This window comes from Lepisma saccharinum, chromosome 11 (assembly GCF_977018435.1).
Source record: "Lepisma saccharinum chromosome 11, izLepSacc3.1, whole genome shotgun sequence".
Taxonomy (NCBI): Eukaryota; Metazoa; Arthropoda; class Insecta; order Zygentoma; family Lepismatidae; genus Lepisma; species Lepisma saccharinum.
The window spans coordinates 56,979,392-56,996,338 of NC_139239.1; the positions used below are offsets into that span (position 1 = coordinate 56,979,392).

At 36.3% G+C, this 16,947-nt stretch overlaps 2 protein-coding genes across 4 annotated transcripts in view; one reads left to right on the plus strand and one right to left on the minus strand.

The window, feature by feature from the left end:
• Positions 1-16,947, plus strand: part of LOC145994820 (CXXC-type zinc finger protein 1-like) — a 66,457-nt gene that overhangs the window by 3,547 nt on the left and 45,963 nt on the right. For 2 of the 3 annotated variants that reach the window (XM_083131138.1, XM_083131140.1), the window contains exons 1-3: positions 5,578-5,763; positions 7,186-7,307; positions 9,414-9,504. In XM_083131138.1, coding sequence (XP_082987264.1) covers positions 5,734-5,763; positions 7,186-7,307; positions 9,414-9,504 — 243 coding nt within the window. In that variant the 5' untranslated portion in view covers positions 5,578-5,733. Of the gene's footprint in view, positions 1-5,577; positions 5,764-7,185; positions 7,308-9,413; positions 9,505-16,947 lie in introns of those variants that run through there. The other variant, XM_083131139.1, reaches the window with a different exon arrangement.
• Positions 3,958-5,072, minus strand: Chchd3 (Coiled-coil-helix-coiled-coil-helix domain containing 3). Its single transcript, XM_083131137.1, has one exon. It carries the CDS (start codon positions 4,977-4,979, stop codon positions 4,455-4,457), a length of 525 nt encoding a protein of 174 aa, XP_082987263.1. The 5' UTR covers positions 4,980-5,072; the 3' UTR covers positions 3,958-4,454.

The following is a 16,947-nucleotide window of genomic DNA, read 5'->3' on the forward strand; positions in this document are numbered from 1 at the left end:
AACGTTTGTTTATTTGCTAAACTGTAAATGTCAACACTGGTAAACACTACTTTGGCGGTCTAGGTTTGGCATGAACATTTTCGGCCTCATTGTTTCATATCAACATTGTTGACCACTTCTTTTATCAAAGTTTCAGACACAACACGTGACAGATAAACATCAGGTTTTAAGCCTAGTTTCAAGGATCCGATTGTTATGCACATCGTATGAAAAGTAGTCTTCCTCGACTAAAAGAGAAAGGAATAATTTTGTTTAGCATTCCATAAATGAAGAACAAGTTCGTCTACATATCAAGAATGATTTTTTGGCTTGGCAGAGCAGGACCAATACCTCCTTTTCCTTTGCAGACACACACAAATGACAATTTTGTTGTCCGGAAACCATCAACAGGTTAGCTTTTTGATTTAAGGATTTCAATTCATGCAAAAAAGTCATTGCAACTAGTGCTGATGGATCATCTTTGTGGTTAGTCCCCTATTGAATATTTTTCGTTGGTTGTTTTGGTCGTTTTTGTTTTTTTAATTTCTTTTACTTGAGTTTATGAAATCGCATATTTTGACCGATGTTTTACAAACAGAATTGAGAGGAAAATATTTTGGGATTTTATCTATACTCGCCTTTCTGTTTCAATAGGTCTTGTGTCTTCAGCCCACTCATCTTCTATGCACAAAACTGGGTCACGTATCCTCTGCAACGGGCTGAAGACTGCTAGTGAATCGTGGGTTGAGTGGTGCGTTACACACTTCACATGAAGGATCAAGCTCCGCCCCCTCATGCTGCTCCAGTCAAATATTCTTTCCACCTGATCATGACTGAAGCAAACCTTTACCGGACTGCTGGTTCTGAATGCTTCTATTTAAAAATCATTCAATTACCATGAGGGGAGGGTGATCATAGCTTAGATGTGTATCAAGCTTCATAGTGAATGAAAACCCATACTCCATGATCGGGACCACCGAACATTGAAGAGGATTGTCTCAAAGAAGCATCGAGCTAATGCGACAAGTGACGTCAGAACTCAATCAGCATCTCTACCATTAATTAATGATGAAAGTTGTGCGAATTACTCACAAGTTTAATATAAATATATTTTAAAAAACTTAAGTTTTGTGAGTATCTAGGAGTAGGAGTTACCTAGATACTCACAAAACGTAAGTTTTTTAAAATATATTTATACATCTCGACCAACCTGTTTCTACAATCACAGTTCAACGGGAGCTGCACAAACTGAACAATATTGCCAGCCCACACAGATGCAGTGTCGCTGATCATAGGTGTTTTCATTATTTTGATAACCATCTGTATATCTCCCAGCACTGCGTGACAGTAATCAATGTGCCATTCCTTGAACTACATGATATTTCAGTTCTGCCTTTTTTTATTCATTACTATATGTATGAAGGTATGACATACTCTAATTACAAAACAATATATTCATTTGTACTATAGAAATTCCAGAAATTGTTTCCATAAGCTGGCAACACTGCTGCTTATACATTATTTTTCCGGCCACAAGCAGCATCAGCATGTTTTCAATGAAACTTAGGAATATACCACTGCTACATACATCATTTTTGTTCATTCACTTCAGTCTATTGTGGGGGCTACAGGAGTATGCCATTCTTATAAAAATATTCCTTCAACACATTATTAGGATTCACAATGTATAAATTTTTACCTTTGCTAAAAGCCCCATCTTCTAAGGAAGAAAACAAAACTGATTTAATCTCTCTACGGCAAATAGTTCTATAGTTATGATTGTTTTCTGTACTTTGCAGCTTCTCTAAAAAGCATGCATGCACTTGAAAAGGTCCCATTCTCAGTGGGTTTACCCTAGGGCATGAATATCCTTCAGCACTGATCCTCTAACATGTTTAAGTTACAGGAGGTGTGTTTAGAGAAAAATAAACCGTTGTTTTTTTTTGCCCTTAATAAGCTTGTGTGTTAGTGTACACTAAGGTTGTTAGGTTAGGTTCCTTCACCATACTGTACTGTTTTTTTGCTTGCAGTATAGTCATTTCAAAGTTTAAAAAAGAAGCACATATGTTTAGTTTATCAGGTCAAACTTATGAAGCAAATATTAATGAGCTTCACAAGTTCAAATAAAGTTTGGGCAAAACTGTTAAAGCCGAGAATCGGCTGTAACTCATTTACTCTGTAATTGTTGACATTCGTACTTACTTATTCTGGATTGCAAAAGACTGTTTAACAAGGGATTTCGCTTTTTTTTTTTTAACGAAATTAGTATCTATTGTCGACATATCGAGTAATTATTGTTCGTCCTTTTCTCGCTTCCTGAACACGCTAAATGGCAGGCAACTCTTGACTAACATTGTGTTTCAAACGGCAAAGCAGTGTTTCAACCTTCTTAACAGAAAAATTCCCGCATAGCCCCAAAAACCATTCGGGGATAGTATGACCATCCACGAATAGCCCCAAAAAACATTCTGGATCATATAACCATCCACGAATAGCCCCAAAAACCATTCATGATAGCCCCAGGCACCATCACGGTAAGGTTAGGTAATATAGTGAAAAAACTGTGTGTTTGGAAACACTTACCGGGGATTACATCATCAGATGCTCGCAACATCCAGTTCAAGTACATGGATGGAAATGCAAGCAACAGCTTTCGTGCATTGGATGGACATTATTAAAGAAACATACCTGAATTAGCAGCCAAATACATTGAAAAACACGAGAAAACACTTCTACGACCTTCCGAAATTACACAGAAAATCAAGTCCGTAAGTACTTTCTCCTGTAAATTTGAAGAAATCCGATTCCCGGCTTTGATAGTTTTACCAAAGTTTGTATATCAAGCCACATAACTTTAAAAATCAAAAGTAAGACAAGATGTGATGTTAAGTTGAATGAACAGTAATTATCTGATAAGGCCCGAACACCTCTCACTCATTTATTTCGTTAATTTTAGCATTGATACTTACCTATTCTGCATTGCGGAAGATTCTTTAAGATGAGGTTATGCCTTTTTCCATAAAATAGTGTCAACTTTTCATATTATGAGTCATTATTTGTCTTCCTTGTTCTGCTTGGGTAACAGACAATATGGTGTGCACTCGTCATGGATCATCGCGCATCGTGCTTGTGTTTTGTTGATTTGGAGCGGGTATGGGTTTCAATCTACTTAACCAAAAAATACCTACCTTCGTGTTCATTGTCATCACAAAACCACTGACGGATAGTCCCAAAAATAATTCACGACAGTCCCACGAACCATTGACGGATAGCCCCACGAACCATTTTCGGCAAGGTTAGGCAAGCATATTTAAAAAAAAAAAAAGTCAAGTTTGGAAATACTGGCGAGACAGCGTGACTTTAGACGCTCGCGTCATCTGCAGGTACATAATGGGAACAACGGCATATTGTTACAAAAAATGCAAGTTCCTTACATAAAAAGTGATTATATCTTGTTCTGCAGCATTCTATGGTGAAGTTTTCAGTTTCCGCGAAAGAAAATTTCTCCTGTAAATTTGAAGAAATCCGTTTGGACGATATCAGATATTTACCGAATCAACTTTTTTTTTCCAGCAAGTTCCTAAGATGGCAAATTACTGTACAGGTCTGCCCAGTGTCCAATCATTCAATTCCATTGAGAAAATATAGCAAATCGTGTTTGTAAAACATATTCATATGAGTTCTTCCCTCCTGAATGCATATGTTTTTACATTCATGTGCCATGAAATGTGTTATGGAATTAAACCTCCTGGATATGATCTCTCTGAAGGTCCTATGTAATACATTTGTGGAAAAGAGACAGTTACTTAAAGCTAATTCCATATACCAATTAATTCCTATGCATTTATTTTTGTGTTTTAATTTAACCGTACTATCTAGCAGACCCAAACTTGGTTATATTTACACCTCATACTAATAAATCCACCTCCATATGAACACAACTTACCCAAAGTGGATATTACAAGTGAAAAAGTATGATCTATATGCAGAAAGATTTCGTTTTAACATTCCATAATATAATTACAAAATCACTCAATTAGCATTTATACATTTGAATTGCCATGTTCAAAGTAAAACAATAAAAAAAAATCTCGAGTCTTACATATTTGGGCAAACAATTGACATTAGTGACCACACAATTTAGCAGGCAATGATACAAGTAATGAGAAATTTCATGTTAGTGGTGTAACAATACCACATCCTTAATTATCCTCCAACATAACACAGTTGACTCGGTAATTTTCACTTGGATATTCTTTGTGCATCTTCTTGATGCACACCATGACACTTCCTTATGTTTACAGAGGGGAGAAGACCAGCACCATATTTGTCCTCAATAGTATTGGCAGGGTAAAACTAAATCACTTCACTATTTAACAACAAAAAATGCTTTACATGTCTAACAATAATGCTACACCAAAACTGGGTCTGCACTGAACAAATTGTTGCCAGTAACTAGAGCTCTCCACTATTTATCACTCAGATGTTGTTATGACATGTTGTAGTTTTCTTGAATCTACACAACTGGTGAAGGCACTCACTTCCTTTGCACATTTAAGAGGCTCCTTAGGATTGGTTTTGTAACATTCCAACATTTTCTCTCTTGCGTCCAAACACGAAGGGGGACGGATACCTCGTTTAAAATTCCTCTTTACATCACGTACTGCTTGATCGAACGCCTCGCCAGTTAGACTGTTTATCTTTGTATGTTCTTCGTCCAATTCTTCTAATCTCTTTTGCCAATATGCTTCTAATCGTTGTAATTCAGTTTCCCTTTCTTGCCGAAGCTTTAAAGATGTAGAACCCCGGTTTGGATCGAGAATCGGCGAAGGAACAGTCGCCACGGCTATTCCACTCCCCACCACTGGTGTCTTGCAGCTTGGCGGAGTATCCTCCAATTCACCTTTCAACCGTCTTACTACCGAATCGGATACTTTAATGACACTTGTAGGATCATCATTCAAAACTGTGACTCGTCTTGTGCTTGCGTTTCCACCCATTAGCTCAATTTTCCTTCAATTAAATTTACGCGACTACTTGTTCCCCTATGCTTTCAAAGTATCTCCGATGGCCACAGATTACTTGCATTTTCACATTTTGCACAGAAACCCAACACCAAACTACTGAAACTACTATCGTGATAAGACAATTTTCCCCAGGGCAAATTTGGTGTGCTGTGTTGTGTTGTGCGGGAGCCGACCCCTATTTTTGGAAATTATTTTTTGAGTTTTCGTATTCCAAAATAATTGAACATTTTCGAAGCCTTGTGAAATCAATTGATCCAGCGAAAAATTTAGTCCCCATCAACATTTAACCCGCACAACACTTGATAACAGCAGAGGATAACAGGAATAAAAACAAGAATGTTGACAAATCCTGAATTATGGCCGTAACTACGTGAAGCACTTTTTAGATATTATTTTTTCTAATAAAGTCAAGATTATTTTCTGTCCGAGTGACCCTGTCTCGCTCTCGACCAAAATAAAATTTCATGCAAGCATCATCTTTGCGATGCGAGAGCATTGTGCAAGGAGGACAAACATGGATAAATTTCAGTTTCCTAAAAAAGGAGAGCGCCTAGCGCCACGAGTGGCAGTGGCGTGAAGAGGAAGTAGTGTTCGTGCGTTAATTTTTAGTGGTGAAAAATGTACGCGAGTGTGTTTTAAGCTTTTCTGTTTTTAATACTTAAATTTATATTTTAAATACACATTATACGTTTCATATTGGATAAAACGTAATATTTGTTCAGAAAAGATGTCAGAAAGGGATAATGCAGGCCTTTCTGTAAGTATCTACTATCCTGTAGTGGCTGCAGTTTTTCTCAATTCCTAATTGATGTGTTTATTTTGGGATTTTTTTTTTGTTTGCTTTGGTGAATGTCTAATATATGGAAGTAGCCAATTATCTGTAATAAACTGTGCATTAATTGTGAATAGAGAAAGTGTATTGCAATGTTGATATGGGGCTATTGAGCACCACGAATTGTGCTTTAGTTGATAAAAACTAGACCACTCTGGTATAAGGAAGAGGATAGGTGGTAGGAGATTTGTCATTTTATGTACTGTGTAGTTCATGAAGTAAGTTTCGTTTTATGCATTAGAACGATATTTTATGGATGTACATTGCTAACAAGGTAAAAGTTGCCTACGGCCGAACGGATTTCTTCATTTTTTCACAAGAAAGTACTTACTGGAATGAGTTTTTCTAGCATTTGGATACTTCGTGGAGATATTTTCTGTCATTGTAGAATCTGCTGGAGCGGTAAATCATGTGTTTTTCACGATATTACTATGCCGAACCTAACCTAACCTTGACGTGAATGGTTCGTGGGGCTAATTATAAATTGTTTTTGGGGCTATCGTGAATGGTTCGTGTGTCTATTATTGATATTATTTTCGTCACAAAACATCAGAAAAGCAATATTTCAGCTTAAAGAATGTTTCGCAATGCACAATAGGTAAGTACGAATGTAAAAAGTGACTAAATAAACGAGTGAGAGGTGTTCGGCGGATTGACAACAATTAATGCCAACAATACAATATTTGTGAGGTTTATGGAAATGCTCGATTAGTAAAATACAAGAATGATTTTTCGCTCACAAATATAAATTCCACAGATAATTCTTCATACATTTGCTGAGATGCAGAATGTGTACCACTGTACAGTCAAGAGAGAATTGCTGTTATGGAATCATTAAATAACATCCTGAAATTCATATAAGTTAAATTTCATTTAGGCATACAAGACAGTTACTTAAAATTTCAGTAACTGCCAAACGTCTGAAATTTGTTTATTTTCTTCTTTTTCACATTGGTACTTGCTGGCAACACTGGCACAGCATCTGCAGACGACGGAGAATGTTTTGGCGGGAGCTATGCCAGATTAAACCTTTTGCAGTATAACAACGTGCGACAATAAACTCAAAAATATATGCTGTATTCATTGATGTGTAAACCATTTCTGTTAACACATACACTTTCTTCACAATTAACGATTACTTTTGTATAACTAATTTATAGAAACCCTGTATATACACTACTAATGGTATTTGAGGCCTGGTACTAATCATGTTAAGGGAAACAAGTTTTATAGTATTACAATGATTATTTAAGTTCAGAAGTTGAGCATTTGATTGCATGTGTTTGGATACTTGTCAGCCAATCATTGCAAGTTTTTTATTAATCTTTTGTACTTTGATCATTGCAGAAAGAAGAAATTGCAAAGCAGTTTATGCTTCCTGAAAGGAAATCAAAGATAGCAACTCTCTTAAAACAAGATGGCCAAGCATATTGCATATGTCGCTCATCAGACTCTTCAAGATTTATGATGTAAGTTTTATTTTTGGTACTAATTTACTATTCATCGGACAGATTTTTTTTTTACACAAGAAACTACTTACGGTAATAACTTCCTGTAGCATTGTCTAACATCTGGAATGTGTTTTGTGTGATGTGGGAATGTTTCATAGCGGAAATTCAGGTTCTTTGTTGAAAATTAATTCTCCGACGGACAATAGCCTTTGGCACGTACATCTTCGTACATCATCACGCGTCGTGATTGTGTTTTGTTCATGTTCATTGGGTTCATTGAACTGTCTGTGTTTGCAACGAAAGTTAGAAACATGACGTGTCGTGTATGCATGGTGAAATTCGTACCGGGTGTGGAAGATCCAGTGAATTTTTAAATTTAATTGAACGTGGGATCGTGAAGAAAGGAAAGGAATGTTGAAAATGTGGCAGTGAATATAAGCTACTCGTTAGAAGGAATGGGGTGTGGGTATATGCCTAATATGACGTGTCGTGGATGCGTGGTAAAATGCAGGTAAGTTTTCCTTATCCTGGAAACGGATTTCTTCAAATTTAAAAGTTTGGGGCTCATTTGGGGGCAAGTGACTCCGGCCAACATGCCTTTAACAGGGACTCTATAGAGAAAGCTGGAGCGGAGCATAGCGGAGGTGGGGCTGTGGTAGTGGTAGGGGGCGGTAGGTCAATTACCCCAGGGGCAGAGCCCGGAATCGGTGGGAAATTTGGACCCAAAAATTTCAAACTAATATAATTTTTTAGTTTAAATTTCCCACCGATTCTGGGACGGATAGCGCCACGAAATATTACAATTTTCTTCGTAAAACGACGCGAAAAAGTTTTAAAAAAAAATTGGATCAGATGAGCTTTGTTCACGGGTATTTCTTGGGTTCTGAAGGTTGAAACACTGTATAACGAATGAAAATCGACAAGCACAATGTGCGATTATGTAGGAAGGTGTATGTGCCGTATTGTGTCTGGCAAGCGAAAAGACTGCGAGAAAGAACTACTCGTAATGTGAAAATTGCAATAACTTTGATAAAAAAAAAATGGCAATACACCTTAAGGATTGTTCCGCGAAGCAGATAAGTAAGTATGAATGTCAAAAATTGACAAAACGAAGAAGTTATAGGTGTCCAATGGATAGTAAATTTTTACCATATCATAGAATTGTTTATGCCAGAAAAAGAAAGGATATTAGATTTTGGAGGCTTCAACATCCAGTTTTCTAAATTTGGTATGGTTATTATAAACTATCAAACTGAGATTTTTTTTTTAGAATAACTCATCATGTTGATTCATTGAATAATTTGTCTGGTAATTTTGGGAAGTTTAGAATTAGAATGTCTTTTTATGTTGATCAGTGAAAAAACTTGTTTCATGTGGTTTGTCACTCTAACTTCACTTGATGACTTGGAAACTTTCACAAATTATGGTACATACTATACATACGAAACTTGGAGCATGATTCAAAACATTAATATCCATATCTAGCATAATAGTAAGTTTTACCAATTGAGGCATTGCTTTAAATATTTCGGTACATTCTGCACATCAAACTCCACCATTAGACTAACAATTTTTCTGTTGCAATGTGACCATCACATGGCCAAATACAGCAGCATGAAAGTCAGCTGAAACTGAATGCAATATGACCATACCCTTAGAAATGCATTTTGTATGTGCTTGGGAAGCAGTTGTAATCATTAAATGATATTAGAGGATACAGGTCATAAGTCTTTCGGTGCCATTTACAATTGTTTAACACAAATAGGTTTAGTATTTTTACAATTTATTTCCTGGGAACTGCTTTTCAGAATCAAACATCTCTGAAGGTAATAGGGTCTGCAACTACAAAGTGCCAGAATTGTATTCTTAAGATAAATGTCAAACCTCTAATATTAAATTCCTTCAAAACATGTATTTTCTTTTGCATTTAAATGTAAGCAGACGTCATAAGATTAAGAATTTTTTTGTGCATCTCCTGATTCGTCATTTTGTCATTCAAATTTTGCATAGATGCGGAAAATCACATATACTTATTGAGAAAATAGTACATTTTATATTTATTCTCTCTATGTAAGAGAAATATTGTGATGTAATTGTTGCTAATAGCCAATTGCATGTTTACAGAGGCTGTGACAACTGTGAAGAGTGGTTTCATGGTGATTGCATCAGAGTCAGTGCTAAAGAGGCCAAATACATCAAGCAGTATTTCTGTAAGGTAAGTTGTTTTATTTATTGTGATCAATTGTGTACTTCAGTATTTATCTCAGCATATTTGAAACAGTCAGTCTCACATAGACAAACCTACAACTGTCGCTCAGCAAAAGAAAAAAAATAAACAAGAACAATTTCACAGCAAAGTGACATGTGTCATGCAGCATATCACATACAAAAATATCCTTAAGGAGGAAATGGAATGCACTACCAAATCTAACCAAAAATCAAAAGTTCTGACATTTTCGCGATGTACTCCGTGAATCACTGATCAATGATCAGAAACAAGGTAAATCAACATATGAACAGAAATTATGTTTATCTTACTTTGAATTTCCTTGACTTCAATTATTTTATTACCTAATTCACTGCTAAAATTGTTCAATTGTATATGATTCTATTCCTATTATATTTTATTGTTTAATTTCTTTGTAATCTTGATTTTTATTTTAATCTGTACTTTTTGGGGTTGGGTGTTGGACCACAACAGCTGAACCTTGCCCAGCAATAAAGTCCATTCATTTCAAATGCAGCTTTTCATCCTGGAGTCAATTTGGACCAGGTCTTTTTTATCAGTGTGTTTGCCATGTCATCTTGGTCTGTTTGTCACACAGACAGACTATAGAGGTGGGATTGACTACGCAGGTATGTGTAATTTGTGGTGAATTATCCTCCGTGACTTATGTGAAATACCCAGCAGCAAAACAGATTATTATTTTTAAAACTCAAGTACAATGGAACTTCTTTGAATTTGTCACAAGCTCGTAGCCAAATACTTTAAAAAGCAGGAAAGAATTCTGACATCGTATCTTATAGTAATGAGGTATGATTACATGTATAATATACGTATTTAAGCTTTGAAATGTTGGGGGACAGATCTTACCTTGATCTGATCCAAATATATTGTCCTCTTTTGCCAATATCAATTAAATTCTCATTAAGCAAACTTAAATAATAATCCAATTCAGTTCCTTGAATTTTACTCTTAACAGAGATTTATAGTAGTTGTTCTTAGCCTATGGTCTGTGGACTCGCAAGGTGCCGCCAAGGAGACCTCAAAAGCCTTTAAGTAATGTTACAAGATTTTATACATATATTAATAATGTTATTGTTTTCACTAATATTAGTGATCATCTATGATACACTTCTTAATCTAAAAGCTACTGTAAAATCCACATATCTAGATTGTTAAGATCGCCAAGGAACCCTTCCGAATTTCTGGGCTCACTAGAAGACTTGCTGGAACTGAGAGACTGAGAATATTAGTGTATTTTGTAACAGCATACTAGTGTGTAAAATATTTCATCAGAAATAAGTATGGAAACTGCGTGGAAAATATAAGAATTATATCTTGCAATCAGAATACAGTTTTAACTGTGAAGCCTGGTATAACAAGACTTGTAAGTGAAATGTAGCCCCAGCATTCTTATTAAAATAATGTTGACCATCATGCAGTGTTCAGCAATATTATTACAATAATTCTAATAAAATATTGAATGAGCAACTTTATAGGAATTTAATTATTAAGTCCAAGGGGTCTCCATCAACAACGAAAAGTATTTAAATGGTGTCTGTGGTAAATGAATGGTTAAGAACCAAGGCTGACAATATTTCTCATTCTTACCTCAGTTAATATCTTGATAGACTTGTGCCCGGTTCGCTCAACGCGTGTTATCCCAAATCGATTTGAACAAATTTTTTGCATACCATCGCAAAATGTACACTAGTTCGATTTCTTTCTACAGCAAAAATAATTTTCCCGTTTCATATTATAAATTCCTACTGCAAATCAGAAATCACATGTAAGTTAAATGAGGAATATTGTATCAATGAACTTTTTAAAGATTTGTCAATAATGGCACCATGATCATCACACATTATTCAAATTTTATTAATTTTGCCTGTTGAGCCAAAAAAATATGCTTATAGTTAATTATACGAACTTGATTTTTTTAAAATGCATATTGGGCTTCCACCTTCAATGCACTGTAACCATAAACACAAAATATCACATGACTTTTTAAAATAATGTAACCTCCTTTTACATATTTCAATTTGTGTAAGGTAAAGTTATTCACCAAAATATTCGGTGATGTCGTTCACGGCGTTTTCCAGTGGTTCACATAGAAACTGGAGAAAGTCGTGGTTTTTTGTGTTTATGCTTATGTCTGCTTATAACTACCATTCCAATTTTATGTTGTTTTTTAAACTGAAAAATGTCAGAAAACGCAAGAGAGAAAATTAAAATGAAGCAACTGTCCTAGAAATAGGCAATACACATCCTGTACTCTCATTTAATGTAAAATAAATCTGTGACATTACACAATGTAGCCTGCAATCTTTCAAAGTAGTAGGGATTTGTTCTTTCCAACTTTTCAAATTATTATCCACCTACTCCAATTAACATAATGAAAAAAAAAAAGATTTCGCAGTGTGTGCAACCACGAGCAGCTAACGACAGCTGTAGCAACCTGGAGATAAATGCTAAAAGCAACAAACCTGACCTACCTAACCTAACCAAGTACAGAAATAAAGAACACCTGCCTAACCTATTTAATTATTTACCTCGTAGCTGTACGTAAGTACTGTACAATAATAAAAAAGTTATTTAATATAACTTGAGTCTTAATATAATCACAAAATCAACACAATTATTATGCAGCATACTGAAAGTGGGCTGACTTATAACGATGCAAATAGAAATGAAATCGTATTCGTAACAAACTGAAAGAGCACTTAAAAATTGAAAAAAATAACCAACCGTTACATGTACAAGGTACATTTACGAACGACTACCATCTCATCATGTAATATGGATTACATATGTTGTTTCATTAAGAAAAAAGCTTGAGGTCCTAAGCAGTTTCAGGTATATAGTTTCGTGTATGGACATTGTAACATTTTGACATTGTGCAGTGTCATAAAACACTACCATCCATTCGGAAATTATTTGGTAATGATATTGTCTAAGAGTGCACTTTCTTTTTTCACCAGTTATAATAAATCATACAGAATCAAATATAATATAAAAATATCATATTAATCAACTGTTCCATGTAAAATGTACAGTCTCGGACACTGTCGGCTTGTAACGATTCCATTGAAAGTCAATGTATTCATTACAAGCCGGCAGTGTCCGTGACTGTACATGACTACCATTTCATCACATAATGAATAACCAAACATAATGTAAAGAACCGTACTACACATGCATGTTTCAGTAAGGAAAAAAGCTTCAGGTCCTAAAAAGTTTCAGATGTTGTCGTTTCGTGCATGGACATTGTAAGAGTGTACATATTTGTTTGTAAAACACACTACCATCCATTCGGAAATTCCTTGTACATACGTACAAGTGGTAATGGTGCTGTCTAACACTGCACTTGTTTTTTTTATGCCAGTTATGATAAATCAAATGTAAAATATCATATTAATCAACCGTTCCATGTACAAGGTACATTTTCTGAATGACTACCATTTCCACACATAATGAATAACCAAACATAATGTAAAGTACCGTACTACACATGTATGTTTCATTAAGAAAAAGCTTAATCCTAAGCAGTTTCAGGTATTGTAGTTTCGTGCATGGACATTGTAAAAGTATGCATATTTGTTTGGAAAACTACCACCCATTCGGAAATTATTCCTTGTACGGTACGTTCGTACAAGTGGTAAGGATACTGTCTAACAGTGTACTTGTCCTTCTTTTTACCATAAATCAAATATAAAATATCGTATTGTAGCCTATATGTATTTTTCTTTAAAAAATATTTGTACAAAACAAAACACACAACCATTCAGAAATGTCCCTTGTACATATACATGAACGGTAAGCATACTGGTAAACATTATATATATGCCTTCTTTTTTTGTCAGTTATTATTTGGAAACAGTAGATTTCTTGTTTGCAGTGTCACATTCACATCAATACCAAAAGAAGTGACTTGCAATATTTACATATTATTTAATTGCCATGGCACAACAAGTTAAGTTATGCATGGTGTACATTTTGTGAAATGTTCTCTTTTGTTGAGGAAAATTGTTATAGCAAACACACGTTCATTTCCACCTTTAGACCTCTTTTGAAATTACATTTTAATATAATTAAATTTATCAAACTTCAAACAGATTACCCTAACCTAGAACAATAGTTTTTATTTATATGTTTATGATCTTGTATTGGCAGTCAGTAGGCACTCATTTATATCTAATTTACAAAATTACAATGTAACTGGTAATCCTAATATATAACATTTTTGGTGTGCTGACGTAAATACCTTACTAACATTCATTATTTAAACATATATTTATGTTACACATTACTTTACTTATTGTTGTTCCTGGGATTTCATACAAAAAAAAAAAATGTTTCGGAAGAACTCGCTTACGCACAGTCTACTGTCACGATGCAACCAATCAAAATGTTGCATTTCTTGTATCAAAGTATGAGAATAGCAAGGAAACAAAGAAAAATGCCTCTAACATGTCATTAGTTAACGGGCCTATAAAATCGCTTGAGCGAACATTAAAAGTTTAACAGGCTGCTAAGATTTTAGTGATGCGTTAACTATCAGCTCGTTAAGAACGTTTTAATGATGGTTGAGCAAACCGGGCTTTGCCCTATTTTGGCATTGTTATAGAGTCCTATGTTTTATTAATATTATACAGACAAGCTAGGCAATGGTAGATTATCAAGAAACAATACCCAGTGCAAGGTTGTTTTCAGGTTGGGTACAAGTTGTAGGAATTCGAGCTTGTTTCTCAATAACTTGATTATTTGCTCCTGACTACTTATATACCAGGTCGTTATAATTAAAGTGACGGTGTTCAGAGTGGTACAGCACGGGCTGTAATGAGAGTAGCAGTCTGAAACTTCGTAGATATGATAATGAAGCAATGCGCTAGCGAATTATGAAAGAAAAAAAAAAAAAAAAAAAAGAAGAAGTTCCAATTCTCGCCACCAGGGTAAAAAATGGCGCTGTAAGCAGTCAAAACGTGGAATTTTCCGTAACTCTGACGTCAAAGTCGGTGACATTGCCAAACCATTGTGTGAGCTCCCTGGTTGTTGTTGGTGACGCTTGTTGCTTTTTTTTTCCTTTAGTGATGTGAATGTTTAGTGAACATTAAAAGTTTGATTTTTCCCGTGTAAAAAGCAATGGCTATTGCGAAGAAAGACCGTGCACTGCTAGTGAAGTTGTTTTACCAGAATGGGAGCAATAGTAACGCTGCACTGCGGAAATATCGCCAACAGAAAGGGCTGAGAAGAGGGCCCATGTCAATTAATGGGCTGAAGATGATGATGAAGAAATTCGAGGAAACAGGTGAATTGGGTGTTGCACCAGGGAGAGGAAGGCGGCCCATCCCCGTGGAAGTTGTGGACGAAGTTGCTGTAGCTGTAGCTGACCGTGCAGCACATGCCTCAACTTCTGCAACCAGTGCTAGAGCTGTGGCACGTGAATTGTCACTCCCCTGGTCAACAGTTCGCAAGGTATTGCGGTGCATTTTACACTGGTATCCCTACAAGATTCAAATTGTGCACCAATTGAAACCCCAAGATATTCCACAACGCCGTGAGTTTGCCCATCGGTTTTTGGCACGCATGGAAGTGGATGACATGTGGCCGGGGAATATTCTGTGGACTGACGAGGCGCATTTTACTCTGGTCGGTACAGTGAATACTCAGAACTGTCGCATATGGGGTTCCACTCGTCCACATGTTGTGCAGGAACAACCATTGCACTCAGTTTACGTGACTGCATGGTGTGGGTTCACTAGCTCCTTCATTCTTGGTCCGTTTTTCTTTGAGGAGATGACACCTCGAGGGCCTGTTAGGTGTACAGTGACATCTGCACGTTATAGGGACCTCCTTGTGCAACACGTGATTCCAGCTTTGCAAGAACGGAACTGTGAACACACCACCATTTTCATGCAAGATGGGGCAACACCACATGTCGCTCGCCACGTGAAAGATTTGCTGCGAGAAACCTTCACTAATGACCGCATCATCTCTAGGCAGTTTCCAGATGATTGGCCTTCCAGATCCCCCGACCTTAATCCATGTGACTTCTGGCTGTGGGGATATTTAAAAGATCGTGTCTATCAGGGACATGTCCGGTCTCTGCCTGATCTGAAGGCTAGCATACAACGACATGTCGCTCAGATTTCACCAGACATGCTGCGAGCAACCGTCGACCATGCCGTGTTACGAATGCAGCATGTTGCTGAATTGGGAGGCCATATTGAACAGTTCTTGTAACCATAGTTCCTAATAAACATGCCAGAGCCATTGTTCTCATGTGTTTGATCTTTCCTGCCTTTTTCCTGTAACTATACCACGTTTTGACTGCTTACAGCGCCATTTTTTACCCTGGTGGCGAGAATTGGAACTTTTTTTTGCATAATTCGCGAGCGCATTGCTTCATTAGCATATCTACGAAGTTTCAGACTGCTACTCTCATTACAGCCCGTGCTGTACCACTCTGAACACCGTCACTTTAATTATAACCACCTTGTACAATGATACGTAGTTTTCCACTGTTGCTTTTTGTTGTCTTGTTTTTTTGGAAGTTATCATTCTGGGTTAGATTCCTGACAAAAATAACAATAATAATTAATAATATACCAGTATAAGTACTTAATTGTCTGTGTATGCCTCTCTGATGGTGTAGTGGTTCGGATTCCACTTTAAACTGTAGGTCCAGTTCCGATTATCCTTTCTGTGCATAAATGTTAATTTCAAAAACAGACTGAATTAGTTGACCATAAAATATTTTTTTTGGAATTCTACAGGGTGGCTCAATAAGTCACTTAACACCCTCAGTACAAGGCTACTGCGGCATGGAATTTGAAATTGGCGATGACCAATCGTTATCTGGCCAAGGGGGAACCACATTGACGTCATGCACACGGTCGGCGGCCATCTTGATGTCCGCAATCTTGAATTCAACTTCAGAATTTTAAATGGGAAGGGGGTCGTGCGACATATCAAAATGGGCTAGAATTTCATGAGAAATGCAATGGTGAAGGTTTTTTCGACGTATCTTTAACCAGTAAAAAGTTATGACTGAATTCTTGTATCAATTTGCTCCTTTTCGAGGTGTTAGAAAAATGCCTTAAAATTTGTTTAGCGCATCGGTAATGCATCGAGATCAAAGTGACGTCTATGGAGAGACGTTCGCATGCCATTGCACATTATTTTAATAGGATACATCCATGAAGAGCTGTGCATTATGAATGGTTGTCACGAACAATTTACAGTGTGACGCTTCCATTGAATTAAAAGTCATTCACAGTGACAAGGCTAATGTTAATGTTCATAAGGAAGTTCATAAACAGAATATTCGATGATTTTTATCTGATAACCCATTTTCGACAGATCAAAGCTGAATGGTTAGTGTTGGCAAGTTAATGGTGGGGCGTGCTGTGTGGAACACGATTGGTTAGTCAA

Excerpts from the sequence above, each read along its gene's own strand:
- Chchd3 (XM_083131137.1), bottom strand. The coding sequence starts at position 4,979 with ATGGGTGGAAACGCAAGCACAAGACGAGTCACAGTTTTGAATGATGAT.